This window comes from Trichomycterus rosablanca, chromosome 22 (assembly GCF_030014385.1).
Source record: "Trichomycterus rosablanca isolate fTriRos1 chromosome 22, fTriRos1.hap1, whole genome shotgun sequence".
Lineage (NCBI taxonomy): Eukaryota > Metazoa > Chordata > Actinopteri > Siluriformes > Trichomycteridae > Trichomycterus > Trichomycterus rosablanca.
This window is the reverse complement of record NC_086009.1, coordinates 16131491-16159365: the sequence shown is the minus strand read 5'-3', so window position 1 is coordinate 16159365 and position 27875 is coordinate 16131491. Positions and strand designations below refer to the sequence as shown.

Below are 27875 nucleotides of genomic sequence, written 5' to 3'. Positions count from 1 at the left end.
TGAAACATGTATTGTTCTCTGATGAGTCCACCTTTACTGTTTTCCCCACATCCGGGAAAGTTACGGTGTGGAGAAGCCCCAAAGAAGCGTACCACCCAGACTGTTGCATGCCCAGAGTGAAGCATGGGGGTGGATCAGTGATGGTTTGGGCTGCCATATCATGGCATTCCCTTGGCCCAATACTTGTGCTAGATGGGCGCGTCACTGCCAAGGACTACCGAACCATTCTGGAGGACCATGTGCATACAATGGCGGTGCCGTGTATCAGGAGGACAATGCACCAATACACACAGCAAGACTGGTGAAAGATTGGTTTGATGAACATAAAAGTGAAGTTGAACATCTCCCATGGCCTGCACAGTCACCAGATCTAAATATTATTGAGCCACTTTGGGGTGTTTTGGAGAAGCGAGTCAGGAAACATTTTCCTCCACCAGCATCACGTAGTGACCTGGCCACTATCCTGCAAGAAGAATGGCTTAAAATCCCTCTGACCACTGTGCAGGACTTGTATATGTCATTTCCAAGACGAATTGACGCTGTATTGGCCGCAAAAGGAGGCCCTACACCATACTAATAAATTATTGTGGTCTAAAACCAGGTGTTTCAGTTATTTTGTCCAACCCCTGTATATGCAGATTATATAGACGCACTACTTGACAGTGATTACGTCTTCCTCCATGTACCAAAACTATTAATTTGTCACTGACAAACCCCAGATGCAAATAAATTACACTTGTACACCTCTATTAAAATAACAAATTAATGAGAATTACTTACATTTGATAAAATAATAATAATAATATAAAATAACCACTGGCCACACTGCTTGCTGCTCTGCGTCTGTCTGTTTGTCTCTATTTTCACATGGGCAATCAAGACAATTAAAGAATGTAAACATTGTTCTGCTAGTCTAGTATTTTGCATCTATAGTGTCATTATGCTGGTGTTTTACTTTGTACTGTGTATCTTTTACTCAACAGAGGACCAGCTCTCTGTGGAGGAACAGTCTCGTAGTTCTGTACAGCCTTGGTATGAATAATGAACGCCATCCAAAAACAGCTCTCAATAAGCAATTTCAATGAGACTTCTCCTTTTGTCTTCCAGACTCCAATTTAGTATCAAGTCTTTTACCGTACACTGTATTTTAAATGTAACTGAAAATCTGACCAACGGTTTGTTCGACATTCCGTTTCAAAACCATGGGTATTATAATGGACTTGACCAGCTCTTTGTAGCTATAAATAATGCACCTGGAGAAACCGGGGAGCACTGTGAGAATCACCTTCTTCGATTTCTCCAGTGCTTTTAACACCATACGGCCGGGGCTCCTGAAGGACAAACTGGATCATGTTGGAGTGGACAGTCACCTGTCCAACTGGATACTGGACTACCTCACCAACCGACCACAGTATGTGAGGGCACGGGACTGTGTGTCTGATATGGTGGTCAGCAGCACAGGGGCCCCTCAGGGAACGGTCTTGGCACCGTTCCTCTTCACCCTGTACACGGCTGACTTCATGTACAGATCACCGGACTGTCACCTCCAGAAGTTCTCTGATGACTCAGCGATTGTCGGACTTATAAACAATGACGAGGACAGCGAGTACAGAGAACTGATCCAGGACTTCATGGACTGGTGTCTGCAGAACCACCTCCAGTTAAACGTGGGGAAGACCAAAGAACTGGTGGTGGATTTCCGCAGGTGCAGACCCACCTTGTCACCGGTAAACATCCAGGGAATGGACATTGAGAGAGTGGACTCTTACAAGTACCTGGGTGTTCACCTCAACAACAAACTGGACTGGTCAGTTAACACTAACGCACTTTATAAAAAAGGTCAGAGCAGACTCTACCTACTCAGGAGACTGCGGTCATTTGGAGTGCGGGGGGAACTCTTGAGGACTTTTTTTGATACAGTGGTGGCATCAGCCATCTTTTATGGAGTGGTATGTTGGGGCAGCAGCATATCTACAGCGGACAGGAAGAGACTAGACAAACTTATTAAGAGGGCCGGCTCTGTCCTGGGGAGCCCCTTAGACCCAGTGCAGGTGGTGGGAGACAGAAGGATGTTAGCCAAGCTGGCATCCATGCTGGAGAACGACTCCCACCCAATGCATGAGACTCTGGCAGCACTGGGCAGCTCCTTCAGTGACAGGCTGCTTCACCCCAAATGTGTGAAGGAGCGGTATCGCAGGTCCTTCCTTCCTGCTGCTGTTAGACTGTATAACCAGCACTGCTCCAGACAGATCACGCACACACTCTAAATCATTCATTATTCATAACAATGTGCAACTTCTTCCCCATGTAATTATTACAATGTGCAATATGTGCAATATTTTTTTCCCATGTGCAATTATTGTTTGTAATTATTTGTAAATATTTAGTTTTTTTTCAGAGTTTTTGACTTTTTATTATTATTATTGTTATACACTGTACTTTTTATTGTCTATTTTTTGTACTGAGTGCTGTACTGTCCCTTCGCTGCTGCAACACTGTGAATTTCCCCACTGTGGGACTAATAAAGGATTATCTCTCTCTCTCTCTCCTTATTTGCCAAACCCCGTCACTTTATTAATGACATTTTATAACTTAACTTAAAAATATGAAGGTCCTCAATTGTAGCCTATTCCACCTCCCCATCTTTGAATTCATACATGTTTGGTGCTTTTCTTGGCCAGTTAGGTGGTATTAGAACATAACACCACTTGTATAAGAAGTTTGTCTTAGTGCATCATGAAACTGGAACTAACAGTCTTCAACTCATATTGAACGACAAAATCTGCTACTGTGAATGTCAGCTTCAAAAAGACACACATTTGCTGTGAAAACATTATTTCGGATCATCAGATTGAACTATATCTATAAAGATAACCCAAGTAAACACAAAATGCGTTTTTAAATGAATGATGGTTATTGAAGGACAAATGCTGCTCAGCCATACCAGGTTCTATGTGAAAAGTAATTATTACTAAAGCTACTAAATCAAACAGTTAACCAAATTCAATTGGCGATTGGGTTAGATTTCACTAGCCACACCCAGCCATGGTTACTGCCAGACCTGTTGAATGTAAATATCACTTAAACAGAACCTGTGTGGTAATGTGAAGCAGGCTAGAAGGTCTCAAAAAGCAGCACATGATGCTGCCACTGAAATCTACCAGTCTGTAAAGACTTACATAGCTGTCTAGGCTCTGGGACTCCAGTGAACCACTGTAAGAGCCCTTGAAGATCAAGCTTTAACACAGCATTAAAAGTAGATAATAGCAAGTAACACATTAAATGAAGCCCTGCGTAATTGGCAACCTGTCCAACATTTCTCATAGCAGGTTCTGGACCTGCTACGACCCTGACAAGGATAAAGCAGTTGATGAAAATGAAATGAAATATTCAATGTGTCATTTCACCCTCGATCATCAAAGAGTCATTATTATAGTGTAAAGGGAAAAAATCTAAGCGGTTAAAATGAGCTTTATACAAGAAATTGATACTGGTACAGGCAATACCACCAAAGTTTCAATGGTACAACAAGAGACACAGAAAAGTTGGCTGTAAAAATCTAATAATTCTAATTCTAATCTAATTTATTTAATAATTGATTCCTGAATTTAAACACTGTTGTGTACTTATTTATTTTCCACTTATTCCATGTGACAATTGGATTAGAGGCTGCGATTGGTAGAACACACATGCCTGCATGTAATGCACTTTATAAGTCAGATTCACCACACCAGCAATGTAGGGTTGCTACCTCAGACATGTGTAGAACACTTTCTGTGAATTTGTGCCTTGGTCAAAAAATGTATCCATGTTTTTTTATGCTTATGTTTTTGTTCGTGTGTGTTTATTTATTTTCCGTGTTTTGGGGCCATTCTAACTGCTGAATTCTAAGAATATACTGTAAGTCAAATCATGGCCAAGTATTTTGTTAAACGTCTATGCAATGTAGTGCTTCTTCAGTCAATTTTATGAGGGAACTAAAAAGTTGTCACCCATCACAAGAGTTAACAAGGAAATGTACAAACCCCATTTCTGTAAAAGCAGACAGGTTGTAAAATGCAATAAAACAAGAATCTGTGTTTACATAATTTGTTAAACCTTTATTTTACTGACAAAAAAAAGCACAAATAAAATAATTTTATTGCATCACTGACCAACTTCATTGTATTGTGCATTAAAAAACAAGCACAAAATGCATTAACCTACATACTGTAATGCTATAGAAACACTTCAGGGTCAGTTTATTAGCCAATATGGGTGGCACGGTGACTCCCCAGGTGGGCCGGTCTGGGTCCATTCTGTGTGGAGTAGCATGTTCTCCTCATGTCTGTGTGGGTTTCCTCCGGGCACTCAGGTTTCCTCCCACATTCCAAAGAAGTGAGGTGAATTGTGTTTGACATTAAACTTGTGAACTGATTAGTCCTGACGTTAAAATCCAAATAAATAAATAAATTAATAGCCAATATTAGTTAAGGTGTTAATTGTTTTTTTAATCTCCAAGACAAACTTCATGAAACTGGTTCATCATGTTAATTCGTAGATTAACTGCTTAATGATTCATGGAATGCAAAATATAAAGCACAGTGGTATTACTGTTCCCAAAATTAATTTTGTAATGTGTCCGTTTTTGTTTTTTTATGAACATGTTCTAAATAGTTAAAAATAAAAAACCCTCTCAAAAATCCCTTGTTGTCTTTTTACCTTGTCACTACTAAAATGTTCCATCTACTCAGTTTATCCACTGGTTTGTAGTATATTTAGTATATTACTTTCATAGTGTAAAATATATTTAATGGCACTTACCAACAATTCAGTGAAGCTGCTGCTTTGCCATGGCTGCTCTGGTGTAGCAGTGGGGGTGGGTGTTGGTCAGAGAGGGATATCCAAGGCGGCATTATTACACATACAGACACAAAGATTACATACATATTAGTAATCAGTATTGGTAATAACATCACTTCAGCTTGTAATTCTCTTTACAACTTCTTGTATAGGGAGCAGCCCCGGTTCTGGACTGCTTTGCTTGGGGGGGCAGTAAAACCTAATGAGGGGGCATGTTGATAGTCATGTTTTTGAAGCCAGAAATATATTCAAGGCTTGATTTGTGCATGAATGATGACAGCCAAGCTATTGATACTGGCTTAAAGTGATGTATGAGGTAAAGAAATAAAAATTCATGTTTTCGAACTTAAACTTAAAACCCAATGATTAAAAAATACATGTTGATTATGTAAATGGAGAAAAAAGATTATCTAATTGTATTTCATTTTAATACGCCCCCTTAATTAAATTGCCATTACTAATAGAACAACTCTATTTCTTGAAAGGCTTTAATACAAATTTAAGTCAAAGCTGACAAATGTACCTACACACAGACTGAGAATATTCAAACGTGGAAATAGGAATGAGTGAGAATATTTATATTATTGGGAAATTAAAATATAAAGAAAACAAAAGAATACTAATTCTGTAAAAAAAAAGGGTTTACCAGTATACCTGCCTCTCGCTCACACTAACAGAACATATACTGCCGAACTGAACTGTTTGGGGCAGTCTGCCGATTTTTATATGACTCAAAGAGCCAATCAGGAATAAGCAAGGAAATATCTTCACACTGTAAAACAAAATGCATTTTTGTGATTGGTTCAGAGATCATTTTAAAAATAGCCGTTGCTTGCATTGTGCTTGGGGGGGCAAAGACACAATTTGGGGGGGCAATGCCCCCCTCAGCCCCCCCCTAGCGCCGGCCCTGATAGGGAGGCACACAGAGATAAGTCTACACTTCTCTGTAGAGAGATGGACTGTAGGTACCAAGTTTGAACACTAGAGTTCCCCACAGCACAGCTAATGATTGTGTATGACTCCACATCAGCTTTTTATGTGTCTAATGGTAGGTGGCACTAATTCCACTTGTATGCTTATACACCATCTCGTATCTGTTGTGTATACATTCAGGTGCTTTATTGTTTTAATGGATTCCAAATAAAAAAACAATTACAGATCATTACTTAAAAAGTTTAATTACTTAAAAAGTTGTTAACTAAACCTCATATTCGTTTTTCTTTAAGTTGGAAACTTTATGAACTTACTGATTTTTAAATATATTAAAAAGTTTTTGCCATTATATAAAAGTATATAGTTGATAATATATTGTCTGTATGAATTGAAATAAGTCATGAATAAGGTAATACGTTCCTTATTAATAATTAAAAAATAAATGTAGCCGTGTTCATGTGTGCTCATTTCATAAACCTTTATTCATTAACATTTCGAGTATTTCAACCAGTTAATCATAGAGAAGTAAATTAAATGTTTAAACAACAAAACTATTTATAAAATTATGCCTATATATATTTTACCAACAATGTTGTGTGTTTTAAGTGTGTTTCACTGGTGCCTCTGCAGAAAAAGGAACATAATTAAGACTCCAAGTTTCTGCTGGAATATGCTGATCTATTAAACGTTTAAGAGCTTTTTCCTTTATTATTTCTCATTTAATGTTTGAAGAGCATCAGACTATTTAAAATATCAGCCTTTTAAGTGTATAAGTCATTTAAGAAATACAGGTGAGTGTGGTGTCATTTATCAAGTTTATCGTGGGTTATGAAGTGATATTTAATCTGGGTTAAACACACCGCTGATTCCGTTTACTTTTTACTACCATGCAACACACACACACACACACACACACACACACACACACACACACACACACACACACACACACACACACACGTACATTACAAGGTACTTGGTAATTAATGTTCGCTTTTTAATAACAAATAAGTGCTGTTTTATGTAAATAAGAAAGATCATATGTATATAAGTTGAATACGCACCTTCAGCAGGTGTAGCTGATAAACAGTTGTGCTTTAAACAGCGGTTCTACAGTCAAGACGGCTGGTTCATTAACACAGTGTAATTCCTTAACTGTAGTCGGACACAATAGCGTTAAAGTTTTTTACTAAAGTAGATCCGTTTTGTGTTAATTTACTGTAATATGTTGCATTCTAACGCTGTAGCTGTTAATTATATAAGAAATATAGTCCGAATTCGTCAACAAAAAAGTTCCGGGTTCAATACAAAACAGACTTGCCCACTGCATGCCTTCCATATGATGGTTTACCCACAATCCACTTCGGTTTTACGTCACCCGGCAAAAGACCTACAGGAGCAATTTAGGTAATGTGCGCATCTACGTAGTTTACGCAGGTCACGCAAACGACGTAACTTACGCAGTTTACGCAACCTACGGCATTTACGTACGTAATTTGCGTAATTTATACGCAAAGTGCGTAAGTTACGTCGTTTGCGTATCTTACGAAATTTGCGTATCTTACGAAAGTCCCGTTTTATCCGGAAATAACGTTACTATGGTTGAAGCAGTTGTAGATGGAAGCAGTTCACTCCGTCAGCACTGCTGTTAATGCATGTTTTTCTCCTTTAGTCAGTTGTAAAAGAAAATAATCTTACAGACTGTTTGCTCTATATATGGCAAGTAATTGTTTTATTAACAACAAACGTTTTTTATTTATTTCAACAACAACAATGGCAGCGTATTTTAAGCTGTATTGGTAACAAGTGACACATTTAATTAGCATCTATTAAAGGTTTAAAAGCTTTTTCTTCAGCCTTTCTCATTTCTCTTAAATGCCTGAGGAGCATCAGACTATTTATTTACAAATTATACAAGTCATTTAAGAAAAACAGGTGATAATAGTGTTTAATCTGCTCTTGATAAGAGTGTTGTAGTTTTAATAGTGTCATTTATCAAATTAATCGTTGGCTATTTAGTGATGTTCATCTGGGTTAAACACACCGCTAAGTCTGTTTACTATTAACTACCATGTAACACACAAACACTCGCATGTTTACCACTAAATATTTTATCAATATCGTTAGAACTGTACATAAACTTCACTTAGGTAGTGAATGTTGCATTCTAACGCTGGAGCTGTTTAATATTTAAGAAATATTGTCCGAATTCGTCAAGAAAAAAGCAAACAAAAACAAAATGTTCTGGGTTCAATACAAAACAGACTTGCCCACTGAATGCCTTCAATATGATGGTTTACCCACAATCCACTTCGGTTTTACATAACCTGTTTAAGACCTATATGAGCAATTTATGTAATGTGCACATTTCAAGTACTTCACGTAGGTTACACAATTACGCATCTTACACACTTTACGTATTTTACATAAGTTACACAGTTTACGTATTTTACATAAGTTACACAGTTTACATTACACACTGTACATATTTTCTGTAAGTTACATGGTTTACATGTTATACACTTTACATATGTTGCACAATTTACGTATTTTATGTAAGTTGCGCAGTTATGTATGTTACACACTTTACGTAAGTTAGACACTACGTAAGTTACGCAGTTTAGGTAAGTTACATCCGGAAATGATGTATCTCTGGCTGCATCCAGAATCACATACTTAAACAGTACGTATTAGATTTAAGGTTAGTCTGATGACTGCTAACAGGCAGCACTTTTAGTGTAGCGGCAAAATCACACACCCTGTTGCTTCTGCTGATTCAGCTTATGCTCACACACACAAGTACCTAGACACCCATGTGTTAAAAGAGCAAAGCTTGTTTGTTAGCCAGATGAAGTCAGCATAAATATTTTCAAACCACAGCAAATATATTCAATGACCAGCAAATTCTGGTCCTGACTGAGAACTGCTGCACTATGCTGTTTGTAAGCAAACTTTTCATAATTCTGTGAAAATATTAAGTTGTTTTAAAATGTTTAGGACCATAGCAGCTTATGGAAAATACATAAAGTGTGTAACATACGTAAAGTGCGTAACATATGTAAAGTGAGTAACATACGTAAAGTGCGTAACATACGTGGAAATACGTCATTTGTGCAACTAATGTAAAGTGCATAACTTGGGTAAACTGTGTAACTTACATAAAATACGTAAAGTGCGTAACTTACATAAACTGTGTAACTTACGTAAAGTACGTAAACCTATGTGTGTGATTTTGCCATAGTGTAGCAACCCTCAGTCTATGCCTTTTTAAACTAAAATAGTCTAAAAAATGTTTATTGTGAGGGGCTGCTACTTTTTGTGGATCTGGGATTGTTTCACAATGCATTGCGGTTTTACTGAAACAAACATGCAGAGCAGTTGTGTGTCTGACTACTGTACTACTAAATCTGGAATCTGCTCACACTCCTCCAAAACAGCTTGCTAGTTTAGTCATGTGGTCAAATTTGATGAAACCACATCCTGCTGAAAGATCAAAGGCTTGTAATTATGGTGAAGGTGGGTTTTTACCATATTAGAGCAGAGGTGTATCTCAGCGGGGCTCCTGCAGAAATGTGGGACATAAAAAACTACAGTGTGTAACGATATTTGGGAGTCGAGAGCCGCGCTGATCTATAAATGGTAAGGTAATGGAGACACACCCTTGGCACATGTAGCCATCAGATTTGAACCAGCAGGGTCCACAGCTGCACTCCTCATTTTCCCTGCAGTGGGCAAACACTTTATTTTTGGTAAACTCATAAACTGTTTTAAGATTTTAGACATTCCTACTAATGCCCTCTAAAGAACCGTATGTAAACATGGCATAATGGTTAAAACAGCCTGAAAACACATTAGATGGGTGAATCGCAACATTTTCCAATGGATGCTCAAAAATTCATTGTTAAGGCTTATTTAAATGGCTAGAATCATGTAAGGTCAAGATACAGGTATATATTGGTCAAACAAGACATTTCATTTAAAAGAATTGAATGAATCTTTAAATTACAAATGAGTGTAGTTTATTCATATGCAAAATAACACCTTAAATATAAAGAATATAAATATAAAATACAAACATATTTTTTACCATATGAATAATTCAGACGTAACACTGATTCTCTAGCAAGGGTTGGTACTGATTATAACTTACTAGTTATTTTTAAGTTGAAAAATAGAAGATTGCTGATGATTGGCTGGTACATGTATGAATGTTAACAATATAAATACTTAATCCTGATTTAACAGAGTAATATATATTTAACAGAGTTACATAGATGCTTTCGATTACCTTCTTCGATTTCTCCAGTGCTTTTAACACCATACGGCCGGGGCTCCTGAAGGACAAACTGGATCATGTTGGAGTGGACAGTCACCTGTCCAACTGGATACTGGACTACCTCACCAACCGACCACAGTATGTGAGGGCACGGGACTGTGTGTCTGATATGGTGGTCAGCAGCACAGGGGCCCCTCAGGGAACGGTCTTGGCACCGTTCCTCTTCACCCTGTACACGGCTGACTTCATGTACAGATCACCGGACTGTCACCTCCAGAAGTTCTCTGATGACTCAGCGATTGTCGGACTTATAAACAATGACGAGGACAGCGAGTACAGAGAACTGATCCAGGACTTCATGGACTGGTGTCTGCAGAACCACCTCCAGTTAAACGTGGGGAAGACCAAAGAACTGGTGGTGGATTTCCGCAGGTGCAGACCCACCTTGTCACCGGTAAACATCCAGGGAATGGACATTGAGAGAGTGGACTCTTACAAGTACCTGGGTGTTCACCTCAACAACAAACTGGACTGGTCAGTTAACACTAACGCACTTTATAAAAAAGGTCAGAGCAGACTCTACCTACTCAGGAGACTGCGGTCATTTGGAGTGCGGGGGGAACTCTTGAGGACTTTTTTTGATACAGTGGTGGCATCAGCCATCTTTTATGGAGTGGTATGTTGGGGCAGCAGCATATCTACAGCGGACAGGAAGAGACTAGACAAACTTATTAAGAGGGCCGGCTCTGTCCTGGGGAGCCCCTTAGACCCAGTGCAGGTGGTGGGAGACAGAAGGATGTTAGCCAAGCTGGCATCCATGCTGGAGAACGACTCCCACCCAATGCATGAGACTCTGGCAGCACTGGGCAGCTCCTTCAGTGACAGGCTGCTTCACCCCAAATGTGTGAAGGAGCGGTATCGCAGGTCCTTCCTTCCTGCTGCTGTTAGACTGTATAACCAGCACTGCTCCAGACAGATCACGCACACACTCTAAATCATTCATTATTCATAACAATGTGCAACTTCTTCCCCATGTAATTATTACAATGTGCAATATGTGCAATATTTTTTTCCCATGTGCAATTATTGTTTGTAATTATTTGTAAATATTTAGTTTTTTTTCAGAGTTTTTGACTTTTTATTATTATTATTGTTATACACTGTACTTTTTATTGTCTATTTTTTGTACTGAGTGCTGTACTGTCCCTTCGCTGCTGCAACACTGTGAATTTCCCCACTGTGGGACTAATAAAGGATTATCTCTCTCTCTCTCTCCTTATTTGCCAAACCCCGTCACTTTATTAATGACATTTTATAACTTAACTTAAAAATATGAAGGTCCTCAATTGTAGCCTATTCCACCTCCCCATCTTTGAATTCATACATGTTTGGTGCTTTTCTTGGCCAGTTAGGTGGTATTAGAACATAACACCACTTGTATAAGAAGTTTGTCTTAGTGCATCATGAAACTGGAACTAACAGTCTTCAACTCATATTGAACGACAAAATCTGCTACTGTGAATGTCAGCTTCAAAAAGACACACATTTGCTGTGAAAACATTATTTCGGATCATCAGATTGAACTATATCTATAAAGATAACCCAAGTAAACACAAAATGCGTTTTTAAATGAATGATGGTTATTGAAGGACAAATGCTGCTCAGCCATACCAGGTTCTATGTGAAAAGTAATTATTACTAAAGCTACTAAATCAAACAGTTAACCAAATTCAATTGGCGATTGGGTTAGATTTCACTAGCCACACCCAGCCATGGTTACTGCCAGACCTGTTGAATGTAAATATCACTTAAACAGAACCTGTGTGGTAATGTGAAGCAGGCTAGAAGGTCTCAAAAAGCAGCACATGATGCTGCCACTGAAATCTACCAGTCTGTAAAGACTTACATAGCTGTCTAGGCTCTGGGACTCCAGTGAACCACTGTAAGAGCCCTTGAAGATCAAGCTTTAACACAGCATTAAAAGTAGATAATAGCAAGTAACACATTAAATGAAGCCCTGCGTAATTGGCAACCTGTCCAACATTTCTCATAGCAGGTTCTGGACCTGCTACGACCCTGACAAGGATAAAGCAGTTGATGAAAATGAAATGAAATATTCAATGTGTCATTTCACCCTCGATCATCAAAGAGTCATTATTATAGTGTAAAGGGAAAAAATCTAAGCGGTTAAAATGAGCTTTATACAAGAAATTGATACTGGTACAGGCAATACCACCAAAGTTTCAATGGTACAACAAGAGACACAGAAAAGTTGGCTGTAAAAATCTAATAATTCTAATTCTAATCTAATTTATTTAATAATTGATTCCTGAATTTAAACACTGTTGTGTACTTATTTATTTTCCACTTATTCCATGTGACAATTGGATTAGAGGCTGCGATTGGTAGAACACACATGCCTGCATGTAATGCACTTTATAAGTCAGATTCACCACACCAGCAATGTAGGGTTGCTACCTCAGACATGTGTAGAACACTTTCTGTGAATTTGTGCCTTGGTCAAAAAATGTATCCATGTTTTTTTATGCTTATGTTTTTGTTCGTGTGTGTTTATTTATTTTCCGTGTTTTGGGGCCATTCTAACTGCTGAATTCTAAGAATATACTGTAAGTCAAATCATGGCCAAGTATTTTGTTAAACGTCTATGCAATGTAGTGCTTCTTCAGTCAATTTTATGAGGGAACTAAAAAGTTGTCACCCATCACAAGAGTTAACAAGGAAATGTACAAACCCCATTTCTGTAAAAGCAGACAGGTTGTAAAATGCAATAAAACAAGAATCTGTGTTTACATAATTTGTTAAACCTTTATTTTACTGACAAAAAAAAGCACAAATAAAATAATTTTATTGCATCACTGACCAACTTCATTGTATTGTGCATTAAAAAACAAGCACAAAATGCATTAACCTACATACTGTAATGCTATAGAAACACTTCAGGGTCAGTTTATTAGCCAATATGGGTGGCACGGTGACTCCCCAGGTGGGCCGGTCTGGGTCCATTCTGTGTGGAGTAGCATGTTCTCCTCATGTCTGTGTGGGTTTCCTCCGGGCACTCAGGTTTCCTCCCACATTCCAAAGAAGTGAGGTGAATTGTGTTTGACATTAAACTTGTGAACTGATTAGTCCTGACGTTAAAATCCAAATAAATAAATAAATTAATAGCCAATATTAGTTAAGGTGTTAATTGTTTTTTTAATCTCCAAGACAAACTTCATGAAACTGGTTCATCATGTTAATTCGTAGATTAACTGCTTAATGATTCATGGAATGCAAAATATAAAGCACAGTGGTATTACTGTTCCCAAAATTAATTTTGTAATGTGTCCGTTTTTGTTTTTTTATGAACATGTTCTAAATAGTTAAAAATAAAAAACCCTCTCAAAAATCCCTTGTTGTCTTTTTACCTTGTCACTACTAAAATGTTCCATCTACTCAGTTTATCCACTGGTTTGTAGTATATTTAGTATATTACTTTCATAGTGTAAAATATATTTAATGGCACTTACCAACAATTCAGTGAAGCTGCTGCTTTGCCATGGCTGCTCTGGTGTAGCAGTGGGGGTGGGTGTTGGTCAGAGAGGGATATCCAAGGCGGCATTATTACACATACAGACACAAAGATTACATACATATTAGTAATCAGTATTGGTAATAACATCACTTCAGCTTGTAATTCTCTTTACAACTTCTTGTATAGGGAGCAGCCCCGGTTCTGGACTGCTTTGCTTGGGGGGGCAGTAAAACCTAATGAGGGGGCATGTTGATAGTCATGTTTTTGAAGCCAGAAATATATTCAAGGCTTGATTTGTGCATGAATGATGACAGCCAAGCTATTGATACTGGCTTAAAGTGATGTATGAGGTAAAGAAATAAAAATTCATGTTTTCGAACTTAAACTTAAAACCCAATGATTAAAAAATACATGTTGATTATGTAAATGGAGAAAAAAGATTATCTAATTGTATTTCATTTTAATACGCCCCCTTAATTAAATTGCCATTACTAATAGAACAACTCTATTTCTTGAAAGGCTTTAATACAAATTTAAGTCAAAGCTGACAAATGTACCTACACACAGACTGAGAATATTCAAACGTGGAAATAGGAATGAGTGAGAATATTTATATTATTGGGAAATTAAAATATAAAGAAAACAAAAGAATACTAATTCTGTAAAAAAAAAGGGTTTACCAGTATACCTGCCTCTCGCTCACACTAACAGAACATATACTGCCGAACTGAACTGTTTGGGGCAGTCTGCCGATTTTTATATGACTCAAAGAGCCAATCAGGAATAAGCAAGGAAATATCTTCACACTGTAAAACAAAATGCATTTTTGTGATTGGTTCAGAGATCATTTTAAAAATAGCCGTTGCTTGCATTGTGCTTGGGGGGGCAAAGACACAATTTGGGGGGGCAATGCCCCCCTCAGCCCCCCCCTAGCGCCGGCCCTGATAGGGAGGCACACAGAGATAAGTCTACACTTCTCTGTAGAGAGATGGACTGTAGGTACCAAGTTTGAACACTAGAGTTCCCCACAGCACAGCTAATGATTGTGTATGACTCCACATCAGCTTTTTATGTGTCTAATGGTAGGTGGCACTAATTCCACTTGTATGCTTATACACCATCTCGTATCTGTTGTGTATACATTCAGGTGCTTTATTGTTTTAATGGATTCCAAATAAAAAAACAATTACAGATCATTACTTAAAAAGTTTAATTACTTAAAAAGTTGTTAACTAAACCTCATATTCGTTTTTCTTTAAGTTGGAAACTTTATGAACTTACTGATTTTTAAATATATTAAAAAGTTTTTGCCATTATATAAAAGTATATAGTTGATAATATATTGTCTGTATGAATTGAAATAAGTCATGAATAAGGTAATACGTTCCTTATTAATAATTAAAAAATAAATGTAGCCGTGTTCATGTGTGCTCATTTCATAAACCTTTATTCATTAACATTTCGAGTATTTCAACCAGTTAATCATAGAGAAGTAAATTAAATGTTTAAACAACAAAACTATTTATAAAATTATGCCTATATATATTTTACCAACAATGTTGTGTGTTTTAAGTGTGTTTCACTGGTGCCTCTGCAGAAAAAGGAACATAATTAAGACTCCAAGTTTCTGCTGGAATATGCTGATCTATTAAACGTTTAAGAGCTTTTTCCTTTATTATTTCTCATTTAATGTTTGAAGAGCATCAGACTATTTAAAATATCAGCCTTTTAAGTGTATAAGTCATTTAAGAAATACAGGTGAGTGTGGTGTCATTTATCAAGTTTATCGTGGGTTATGAAGTGATATTTAATCTGGGTTAAACACACCGCTGATTCCGTTTACTTTTTACTACCATGCAACACACACACACACACACACACACACACACACACACACACACACACACACACACACACACACACACACACACACGTACATTACAAGGTACTTGGTAATTAATGTTCGCTTTTTAATAACAAATAAGTGCTGTTTTATGTAAATAAGAAAGATCATATGTATATAAGTTGAATACGCACCTTCAGCAGGTGTAGCTGATAAACAGTTGTGCTTTAAACAGCGGTTCTACAGTCAAGACGGCTGGTTCATTAACACAGTGTAATTCCTTAACTGTAGTCGGACACAATAGCGTTAAAGTTTTTTACTAAAGTAGATCCGTTTTGTGTTAATTTACTGTAATATGTTGCATTCTAACGCTGTAGCTGTTAATTATATAAGAAATATAGTCCGAATTCGTCAACAAAAAAGTTCCGGGTTCAATACAAAACAGACTTGCCCACTGCATGCCTTCCATATGATGGTTTACCCACAATCCACTTCGGTTTTACGTCACCCGGCAAAAGACCTACAGGAGCAATTTAGGTAATGTGCGCATCTACGTAGTTTACGCAGGTCACGCAAACGACGTAACTTACGCAGTTTACGCAACCTACGGCATTTACGTACGTAATTTGCGTAATTTATACGCAAAGTGCGTAAGTTACGTCGTTTGCGTATCTTACGAAATTTGCGTATCTTACGAAAGTCCCGTTTTATCCGGAAATAACGTTACTATGGTTGAAGCAGTTGTAGATGGAAGCAGTTCACTCCGTCAGCACTGCTGTTAATGCATGTTTTTCTCCTTTAGTCAGTTGTAAAAGAAAATAATCTTACAGACTGTTTGCTCTATATATGGCAAGTAATTGTTTTATTAACAACAAACGTTTTTTATTTATTTCAACAACAACAATGGCAGCGTATTTTAAGCTGTATTGGTAACAAGTGACACATTTAATTAGCATCTATTAAAGGTTTAAAAGCTTTTTCTTCAGCCTTTCTCATTTCTCTTAAATGCCTGAGGAGCATCAGACTATTTATTTACAAATTATACAAGTCATTTAAGAAAAACAGGTGATAATAGTGTTTAATCTGCTCTTGATAAGAGTGTTGTAGTTTTAATAGTGTCATTTATCAAATTAATCGTTGGCTATTTAGTGATGTTCATCTGGGTTAAACACACCGCTAAGTCTGTTTACTATTAACTACCATGTAACACACAAACACTCGCATGTTTACCACTAAATATTTTATCAATATCGTTAGAACTGTACATAAACTTCACTTAGGTAGTGAATGTTGCATTCTAACGCTGGAGCTGTTTAATATTTAAGAAATATTGTCCGAATTCGTCAAGAAAAAAGCAAACAAAAACAAAATGTTCTGGGTTCAATACAAAACAGACTTGCCCACTGAATGCCTTCAATATGATGGTTTACCCACAATCCACTTCGGTTTTACATAACCTGTTTAAGACCTATATGAGCAATTTATGTAATGTGCACATTTCAAGTACTTCACGTAGGTTACACAATTACGCATCTTACACACTTTACGTATTTTACATAAGTTACACAGTTTACGTATTTTACATAAGTTACACAGTTTACATTACACACTGTACATATTTTCTGTAAGTTACATGGTTTACATGTTATACACTTTACATATGTTGCACAATTTACGTATTTTATGTAAGTTGCGCAGTTATGTATGTTACACACTTTACGTAAGTTAGACACTACGTAAGTTACGCAGTTTAGGTAAGTTACATCCGGAAATGATGTATCTCTGGCTGCATCCAGAATCACATACTTAAACAGTACGTATTAGATTTAAGGTTAGTCTGATGACTGCTAACAGGCAGCACTTTTAGTGTAGCGGCAAAATCACACACCCTGTTGCTTCTGCTGATTCAGCTTATGCTCACACACACAAGTACCTAGACACCCATGTGTTAAAAGAGCAAAGCTTGTTTGTTAGCCAGATGAAGTCAGCATAAATATTTTCAAACCACAGCAAATATATTCAATGACCAGCAAATTCTGGTCCTGACTGAGAACTGCTGCACTATGCTGTTTGTAAGCAAACTTTTCATAATTCTGTGAAAATATTAAGTTGTTTTAAAATGTTTAGGACCATAGCAGCTTATGGAAAATACATAAAGTGTGTAACATACGTAAAGTGCGTAACATATGTAAAGTGAGTAACATACGTAAAGTGCGTAACATACGTGGAAATACGTCATTTGTGCAACTAATGTAAAGTGCATAACTTGGGTAAACTGTGTAACTTACATAAAATACGTAAAGTGCGTAACTTACATAAACTGTGTAACTTACGTAAAGTACGTAAACCTATGTGTGTGATTTTGCCATAGTGTAGCAACCCTCAGTCTATGCCTTTTTAAACTAAAATAGTCTAAAAAATGTTTATTGTGAGGGGCTGCTACTTTTTGTGGATCTGGGATTGTTTCACAATGCATTGCGGTTTTACTGAAACAAACATGCAGAGCAGTTGTGTGTCTGACTACTGTACTACTAAATCTGGAATCTGCTCACACTCCTCCAAAACAGCTTGCTAGTTTAGTCATGTGGTCAAATTTGATGAAACCACATCCTGCTGAAAGATCAAAGGCTTGTAATTATGGTGAAGGTGGGTTTTTACCATATTAGAGCAGAGGTGTATCTCAGCGGGGCTCCTGCAGAAATGTGGGACATAAAAAACTACAGTGTGTAACGATATTTGGGAGTCGAGAGCCGCGCTGATCTATAAATGGTAAGGTAATGGAGACACACCCTTGGCACATGTAGCCATCAGATTTGAACCAGCAGGGTCCACAGCTGCACTCCTCATTTTCCCTGCAGTGGGCAAACACTTTATTTTTGGTAAACTCATAAACTGTTTTAAGATTTTAGACATTCCTACTAATGCCCTCTAAAGAACCGTATGTAAACATGGCATAATGGTTAAAACAGCCTGAAAACACATTAGATGGGTGAATCGCAACATTTTCCAATGGATGCTCAAAAATTCATTGTTAAGGCTTATTTAAATGGCTAGAATCATGTAAGGTCAAGATACAGGTATATATTGGTCAAACAAGACATTTCATTTAAAAGAATTGAATGAATCTTTAAATTACAAATGAGTGTAGTTTATTCATATGCAAAATAACACCTTAAATATAAAGAATATAAATATAAAATACAAACATATTTTTTACCATATGAATAATTCAGACGTAACACTGATTCTCTAGCAAGGGTTGGTACTGATTATAACTTACTAGTTATTTTTAAGTTGAAAAATAGAAGATTGCTGATGATTGGCTGGTACATGTATGAATGTTAACAATATAAATACTTAATCCTGATTTAACAGAGTAATATATATTTAACAGAGTTACATAGATGCTTTTGTTGTATTAACTGCACTACTTGGTTTACACATCCTGCATATGTAAGTTAAGTATTAGACTTAGGTTTAAGACAGTCCTTTTCTTGCCAATGACTGAAGTAACACTGAACCACAGGCATTTTCCAACAAACCAGAATCACACTGCATTTCATGCAGACGACAAAGAGATTAACATTAAATTACAATAAAATAGGAGTAAACATTGGTTCTAAAGTATAAATGAGATAGCTATCAGTCTAACTACTTCATAAAGTCTTCAGCAAATTGGAGTGTTTCACTTGTTAAGACTGGCCGGTCAATAGTCAGAAATAAATTAACTTCCAGTAACAACTGTTTAATATATACTGCAGCTGGTAAGATGATTCTTTTCTTTGGTTTGAGCTCAAGCCTGAGTATTTTAGCCAGCAGAATGATGACATAACTGGCGGAGGCAGCTAAATGAAACTTAAATGAGCTTTAGCATCTTGTGATGGCGCTTCTGCCACTGCTCCTGGATTCAGTTTTGGCCACCAGGAATTGGAGAGTGTCTCCTGATGTCTGGATGATGTTTCTACCACTAGAACACACACACACAGAAAAATAGGATGAGATTTTAGAGTCTCAGTAGTAAGCAAGCTGCAATACCAATGACACCAACAAAACAAGAAGTTCTTTCCTAAAACCCCAAAGAAATGTAATCTCAGAAATGCACTGGCAGCACCTCCCTGACTGAATATATTACACTAAACTGATGTTTGAGCTGATGTTAACGTATCTAGTTAATATTCTGTGTTGGTTTGAATACTCACGTTTGGTAATCCATGCCCACAAGACTGTGTCCATTCACGGCCAAAACGCGGTCACCAACCCTGAGTCTCTGGCACTGAGCAGCAGGTGAACCCGGCACTAGTGACTTTACGTAGATGCCACTCATCCTTAGTGGAGTTTTCTACAGTTAAACATGACAAACAGATGTAAATTCAGAAAAGGTTGCTGATAAAACAACAAATGTTAACTCACATTTAATCCGACTGTTAGGCTGTGATTGCATTGCCATTATGGGATGTATGGTGGAGCTCATTTATCATTGAGACATTTAAACTTACCATCAGCACTAGTGTTGGCCATAAGTAAAGAGTCATTAGTATTTCTAAGATATAAACAACAAGCTTTTGTATACATTTATCCAAAATTTAAAATATTTGTAGTTCTCAGACAGTATGTCTACACATACTGTCTGAGAACTACAAATATTTTAAATTTTGGATAAATGTATACAAAAGCTTGTTGTTTATATCTTAGAAATACTAATGACTCTTTACTTAGTAGTGCAGGCCTAAAACACAGGAATGTGGGCTGCACACTGGGGCTGAAAACCCCTGATCCAACCTGGTATATATCTTTTTTGTTTCAGACTCATGTTAATTAGATAAAAAACTGCTGGATTAAGCAGTTTTGAATAAGATTCATGACCTTCGTTGACGTAAATGACTTAATCTTGGTCTCCAAAATGCTTTTGTGAATTTAGACTTAGGTATCAACAAAAATGTGTTATGCTGCCCTATTTAAACAAGTGGCAAGAGGTTCTGGGAAAAGTTGAGGATGACCTATAAATCATGTTCTCAATGAAGCTTTCATCAAAAACGTTACAAGAGCCCTGACAAAGCCAAATCAAAGCCATTTACATTCTAATGAGCAATTTCCCGTAAAACCTGACCCCCTTCACACATCTCAATGACAGACTCTTTAGTCAGCAATCTTGACTTTGAGTCTAACACAGTGGGGTTGGGAGGAGTGAGGTGCATAGACATTTTAAACCTTCGCTATCATTCAGAACACACAACACAACCAGCAATTATTTTTAGCCACAACAGCTGCAGCTTTAAATCTATCTAATCCAACTGATGGCGGTCCGACTAGGAGATCAAACTGCATATTAATACTCATTTTAAACTAATGCTGTAATTCAAATCCTACTTAAAGTTCAGCTACACTACAACACTACAAAAATACATCCATATATGTGTATTATTTTAGCCAATTATTTTAGCCAATATGAAGAAAACGTTGAGTTGCATACAGTATCTTCTTTCATTGGGTCAGATCAGTAAAATAAGTAATGTTCCAGGAATAATAATCTGACTGGCTATGTCTGAGTGGGGAAAGGGCGGTGCAGGGATGGCCGAAGCCCTGCCTTGATGTGTGGAACTTGACCTGCCGCTACGCTGACTGGAGTTTCTGGAGACGCCTGCATTCTGTATTGATTCAAATATGCAATGTGACTGGCTCACAGTTGTGGATGGTAGAGACAGATGTCACTCTTTAATTTGTTATAAGCATGCTAAGACATGGAAAATGTCACCTATACAAGTTGACCAATCTAGAGAGGTTGGAAGACACAGTATGCTCACGTGAATGTAATCAGATTAGAGGTTTACTAGGTTTTATTGTGTCTCACAGTACAGCCCCTATTAATAAGATCTTATGACCAGTGTATAATCCTGCAAGCATACAGCGATATTTTAAACTGGAGCTCTATTGTTAAACGATAACAAGGGAATTAAATAGAGCCACTTGATTATTATGGGTTATACAGCAGGTATACCCTTTATCAGATCTTTTTTTGGTATTAGTGCAACTATGCATGAGTAAAACCAAATGTAGCTAGATTTAATTGGTAAGCCAGCGTAACTAACTGAACACAGCCAGCCCTGTTAAATATAAATCACACTTGAAGCCAAGCAATGGATTTAATGTCCCCCTATTGCATGATTAAAAAATATAACAGAATAGCCAAGTTATGGAAAACAACTTTTAACATATTTTGGTCTGAAAAGGTTACAAAGCCATTTCAGAGGTTCAAGGACTCCACCAGACCACAGTGAGAGCTATTACCTCTAAACAAAGAAAACTGTTCTGTCAAACACAAAATGAGTTGTATGGGAGAGCAGCTAGGGGAAAAGTAATAGGCTAACATTTCTTCACACATTTACTTTCTCACTTTTCATAGGTAATGCAGTTTGGATAATTGTTGTACTGAAACCAATTTTGGTGCTACAATGAAAGAGGCAACCAAAATAGGGACCAATACTGTTTAACATTACTGTAAATTATAATTTTAACATAGAGTACAGAGCCAAAATAAAGGTTGCACAGAAGAAAATGTCAGAGAAAGTAAATATAGGGTAAAAAATGAGGTGGTTTAAAGTAAAAACCAAAAACATTGTTCTTACCAGTCCGTCCACCAGCGCCAGGCCGAGACCATGAGGTCCTCTTGACACTTCAACAGTGAACACCTCATCTCGATCATCCTCATCCATCTCATCTCTTAGTCTCTGATCTGCAATTCTTTGCAAACCATTTTCTAAACAGCAACACAATCACAGTTGAGCATGTTATTATCCAAATGTGTTTTATAGCATTGAGTTTAGTTTATGGCTTAGTTCTGGCCACAGTATTGCTTTTACATAAAGCTTTATTTATACTGTATTTTCAGGTTTCTGTGTGGTAACCACTAATCCATTTACATTTACAGCATTTATTGTCATATAATCATTTCCATACTCTAGTTCAAGTAGTCAACAGGCTAGGAACACAGATCTGTCGATACTCCATTTAAATAAAAATATTGGTAGAAAAAGTATTTTTGTTTGTTTTAAATTGAAGTACTTTTTGGTTGTCTTTTAAATAGACTCAGCTGTTCAAAAAGAAAGGGGCGTTATTTTCACCAACTGGGTGCTAGTACACTAAGGAGCAATGTTTTTCTTTAATCGTAAGGGGTGGATCAAGACAGACAAGACAAATTTGGGGCTCAAAGGCTATGAGGTACAGAACAGGGATTGATAAGTGCTTAAGGTAGTTCGGCGCTGGTCTTGGTTTTAAATCATGCTGTTACAAAAAAGCTTTTAAGATAAAGTTGTAACCACTAGCTTATTGGTTTATGAATTTTATAAATATTACAACACATGCACTGCAAAGAAACTAAAGACAAATAAGTAAAACAATATTTGCTATTGGTGTAAAGACATTCATTTATATAGGAACTAATTTGAAGCTGTGTAGACAGTGTGCAGCATCTAGTGTGACACACTGATAAAACTTGTTTTATTAGATCATTTTATGTCTATGCTGTACAACAGACACTGTTTTATGTATAAAATATAAGAATCTTAGTAAAATTCTTGGCCAGATATTTGCCGACATTTCTTCTGGATAAGGTGGCACTAATCAGATTTTGTGAGGAAGCAGACGGGTCGGGTCAGTAGTATGTGTATGAGCAATGGAATTTGTCAGCCTTTTGCTGGAATACAACTGAACGTCATGTGCACGGCTTTACACACCCTTTTCAACTTCCTCCATGCATTTTTATGGAAATCCTCCTGAGATCTACCAAGTTCAAAGGGCATTTCTATGAGCTCGATCAATCACATATAACATGCTATGCTGGACTTCCTCTGAATGCTTAGTTCCTCTTTTAAGGTGTCTTCAAAATCACAAGAGCATCACAAAAGCAACAGTTACACCTCCACCCCCTCCAACTATTCACACCCCAGCCCCAGCACTGCTAACAATGGTCATTCTGATTAAGATTCCACCCAGCAACTCAACTGTAAATTCCCATGATGCTTTATACACTGCTCTTTTCTCTTGACATCATCACATCGCTGTAGTTCTTGCCTCAGATTATAGGATTATTCTGGCCACCCTTATAGCTTGAAAAGAGAACCAGTGATGTTAAACAGGAGTCTTTTTTTAAGAGGGTAGGGAATCATGACCGTCAAATGACAAAGAAGACCTGGACGATTGGCACCACGACTCTTCTGTTTATTTGTGACTGAGAGTTAGACTGTCAATAAGACAAACTGTCTAAAAATGAGAGAATTCAGTTTTATAACATTCAGTTTGTCCCAACTGTGGATCTAAGAATGATATTTGAAAGCTACCAAAAAACTGTTTATTATTAATACTGCACCTTGCCCCCTCGTGCCAGTGTTATAATAGTATTATGACAAATCTTATGACCATTAGTACAGGCTTTGTTTCAGGACTACGTGAAAAATGCAGGCTTTGTACATGGAGTATTCACAACACATTTAGAGTAACATTATGTGGATAGTTTACCTTAATCACCTTAATTTATCATGATTCTGCATTTGGAGAAATAAAAAAGCACCATATACCAACATCAAAACTTTATCCTAACTGTAAAGCATGGTGGAGGAAGCATAATGGATTGTGGCTGCTTCCCTGCCTCAGGGTCTGGCAGACTTGTATAATTTTATTTTAAAAAGTAAGAATAACACAGTAGAGGACTTTCATCTGAAGCTTAATAGAAGGTTATCGATGCAACAAGATACACTGCCCAGCCTGGACTGTAAATTAATAAGAATTAATAATTAATTTGTTTAACAAAGCCATAAAAGTGAAAATGTTAATGCTATTAAGTCAGACAAGAGCTCAACCTATGGTTCCCTCAGTAGAGTCAAATACAATGAATGCAGGAAAGATTAAAATAAGGCATTGCTATGAATTAAAATAGCAACCACACCTACTTATAATTAAAATACTACACTGTCACACTTATTCTAACTATGGGTGGGGACGATTCTCAACCTGTACAGATTGGACCTAATTAGGTCAATGCTCTCTGCCTACTCAATCTTAACACAGCCAAATCAAGGCCAAAGCACACAAACCTCATGTTAAATTCCACCCCACATCCCCCATGACCTGGCATTCCAGAAACAATAGTTCTGAGGCGGAGGCTCATCATTTAAAAATTCAGGAACACCCCACACAGAGAACACGGCTCTGGAATTTTGTCTTGAGGCCAGCAAACAAGAAAAGAGCTGGAAGAACGTTGGAGAAATGCTTGTCTGAGTTATTTATATTAAAAGTTAAATGAAGATATAGAAGATATGTCAGCAACCAGAATTTCTTTCCTGCTACAGTATTGATGCCCTCTGGTTACATGCCGCTGCTATAATAAGTTATGGTGGCAGATTTACCACCATGACCATTGATCAAACATTTTTGGAAAATCAGAATTTTGATTAGATCCAAAATAATAATATTTACTGCTGAATAGTGTCTATACTAATGTGTAAGGAAGTTGGATGTGCGAAAAGCAGGCAACTATTGGCTTCCATATTCTGTTGAAGGAAGAGTAGTCTGGGGTCAGTTTTAAGGGTACTTAAGGTTTTCCTTTTTTTCAGGAAAGGAAATCATATTGCTAAAAAATACAACGACAGTATGAAAACAATGAGAAACACCCTTGCCAGTTTTGTCTAGGGATTTGTTGGGTTGGGTGTGGAAACACTTGCCTCATCTGCACTGAGACTTGACCTTAATCCCATCAAACATCTTTCGGATGAACCAGAATGCTGACCGTGAGTCAGCCCTAATCATCCAACTCTAATGCTCTTGTGACAGAATAAAAGTTAATCTTTACTTTAGCAGATTTATGCTTTAAACTGACTGTCTGAACCTAAAAGGTTTGATGTAAATTATACATATTTACTCATCCACGTAGCTACCTTTGTTGTGCTGCACTGCCTCCTCTTGCAACCTGGCCTCCAGTTCTGAGAGCTCTAAGCTTTGAGGTGTGTTGGGGGGTGTAAGCAGACAGGATGGATCCAAGGCCAGGCTCTTATAGAGTCGCAAGTCAGTTTTCCCAGGCAGGCTGTTCTGGAGCTCCAGGTTTTTTAGCTTCTGAGCTAATAGTGCACAGGAAGCAAGGTTACCGTGAGAGCCCTGGATGTGAGGGGGTGTTCCAGGCGACCACTGCTGCTCTTCTGCTTCAGAATGAGATGAAATAATAGGACTGGGGGGTATGAGGCATTCAGGTTTTGAGTCAGATGGGAAGTATGCTGACTGTAGAGCATCTAGGTCACTGCTGTTGTCCTGAAAGAAGGAGATGTTTGAAAAGAGCATTTAGGGTGCTGTTATCTACCTTTGTCACTACATACATAAAAAGCATAGTCCAGTATTTTACATCGAAGTAAAGCAGTTGTTAGATTTTATATCACATCACATGAGGCACCAACCAGATGTAATTTTCTGCACATACCACAATTACTATTTTATTGTGCCTGAGTGTCTGAGGGAGGAAAGGACAGTTGTGAAATAGCCTTTTTCACCCAGAAACAGCGACTTCTATTTTCTGGTAGAGTTGTAAGTGGAACCTTGTTGAGTGGAACCTGGTCATCCATAAATGGATACACGGATGTTATTGTATCTCCTACACAACTTACTTGGGTGTTACGTAACTGGCAGTGGCAGAGGTCACCAGCATGTGAATGTATTCAAATTAGGACAACAACATGAAAGAAGTGAAACATGCTTTCCAAAATTTTTGGTTACAAAAATAAACAAAATTAGGAAAGAGAACAGAAATTTGCATTGTGGTCACCTTTACTTTGCATTTCCTCATATCAGGACAGCCCGCTGGACGTTATCTCTTATCAACCACTATACATGACAGTGTAATAATTACGGAAGCAGGTTAAGAAGCTAGCAGGGTGAGCGTGGGGAACAACGTACCTGTATAGCATTCAGTTCACTGTGGTTGTGGCTGACAGGGAGAGTAAAGATAAAATCCTGCAGCTCTTGAAGATGAAATAAGAAACCAGGCTCTGTGATGGGCTTCCCCAGCTCTAGGTGAAAGTTGTTGGTCGGCAGAATGAGTGGAGGGTGGTTGTCAAAGCTCTCCAGGATTTCAGCTAGGAGAAAGCATTTGCTGTAGATTAGAATGGATGTATAGCTTGGCATTACCAGAACCAAATCAAATTAGGAGATGGTGACCTTTAACATTTTGTTGTTTGTTTCACCTGTTGCTGTCTGGAGGGGCATTAGAAGGACCAATACAAACACACACACACGTTATAAACTGTATGGCTAAGGTATGTGGACAATACACCACAATCTTGATGGACACCCCATTCCAAAACCATATGCATATAAAATGCCTTTTCCAAACCACTGCCAAAACGTTATAGCCATATACAGTAGTTTATTATATCTGATTTTAAACTCCTGCTAACATGTTAGTCATGAGCAGAGGTACAACAAACTTTATATAGTGCCATATAACTTGATCAGGATTGGACCACTTTTGATAGATACTGACCACTGCAGACCGGGAACACCCCACAAGAGCTGCTGTTTTGGAGCTGCTCTGACCCAGTCGTCTAGCCATCACAATTTGGCCCTTGTCAAACTCGCTCAACTCCTTAAGCTTGCCTATTTTTCCTGCTTCTCACACATCAACTTAGAGGATAAAATGTTCACTTGCTGCCTAATATATCCCACTCACTAACAGGTGCCGGGATGAAGAGATAATCAGTGTTATTCACTTCACCTGTCAATGGTCATAATGTTATGCCTGGTTGGTGTATGTATTTACTTATCCATGTCACAAAAGCAAAGAAAAATAACATACATTATACTTAGTTTATGTTCAGATAATGTTACCATTAAAACAATATGTTTACCCACCCACTGGTGTGTGTTTTTCTGTTATAGAACTTACAAGTTTGGAGGGCAGCTTTTGCATCTTCTGAGGAAGGGTTCCAGCAGGAGGGACAGGCCCTGCCGACGTTGTATTCGCTTAGCATGTGGTGAAGCTGTGCTGGATTGAGGTATTGAAACTCAGTCCTGAGAACCTGCCAGGATGTCTGAAGTACACACATAAAGAAAGTAAAAGTGAGGCTTTAGTACCATTTAAGGAAAGGTTTATTTACTCAAAGTCTGCAGATGAAAAGTACAGTCACGAACAGTCGCTGGAAGTGTTTATGTGAACAATGCAAGAGAATGAAAGGAAGCATACACAAGGAAGTTCTGATCAAACACATAATTAAAGAGTTAGGTGTAACTTGGTGCCAGTTTAGAAAAAAAAAAAGCCATATATTTGAAATAAACCCCAGTACAGGTTTGTACGAATTCTACCAACTGTCATGGGTTTGTTCCAAAATAAATATAGTTTTTTATTAATATACCTATAATGTGGTTTCTTTACACTTAAATCTTGCTTTATACAAGACCAACTTTGATTTCAC

General features: G+C 37.5%; 1 protein-coding gene across 3 annotated transcripts in view; it reads right to left on the bottom strand.

Annotated features, from left to right (window-relative positions):
• Positions 1-18581: 18581 nt before the first annotated feature.
• The window catches only part of radil2a (Ras association and DIL domains 2a), a 35734-nt gene continuing 26440 nt past the window's right edge, over positions 18582-27875 (bottom strand). For all 3 annotated transcript variants that reach the window (XM_063018390.1, XM_063018388.1, XM_063018389.1), the window contains 6 exons: positions 27350-27494; positions 26362-26540; positions 25356-25722; positions 22053-22183; positions 19629-19768; positions 18582-19396 (listed from right to left, as the gene is read on the bottom strand). In XM_063018390.1, the coding sequence (XP_062874460.1) occupies positions 19297-19396; positions 19629-19768; positions 22053-22183; positions 25356-25722; positions 26362-26540; positions 27350-27494 (1062 nt within the window). In that variant the 3' untranslated portion in view covers positions 18582-19296. The remainder of the gene's footprint in view (positions 19397-19628; positions 19769-22052; positions 22184-25355; positions 25723-26361; positions 26541-27349; positions 27495-27875) is intronic.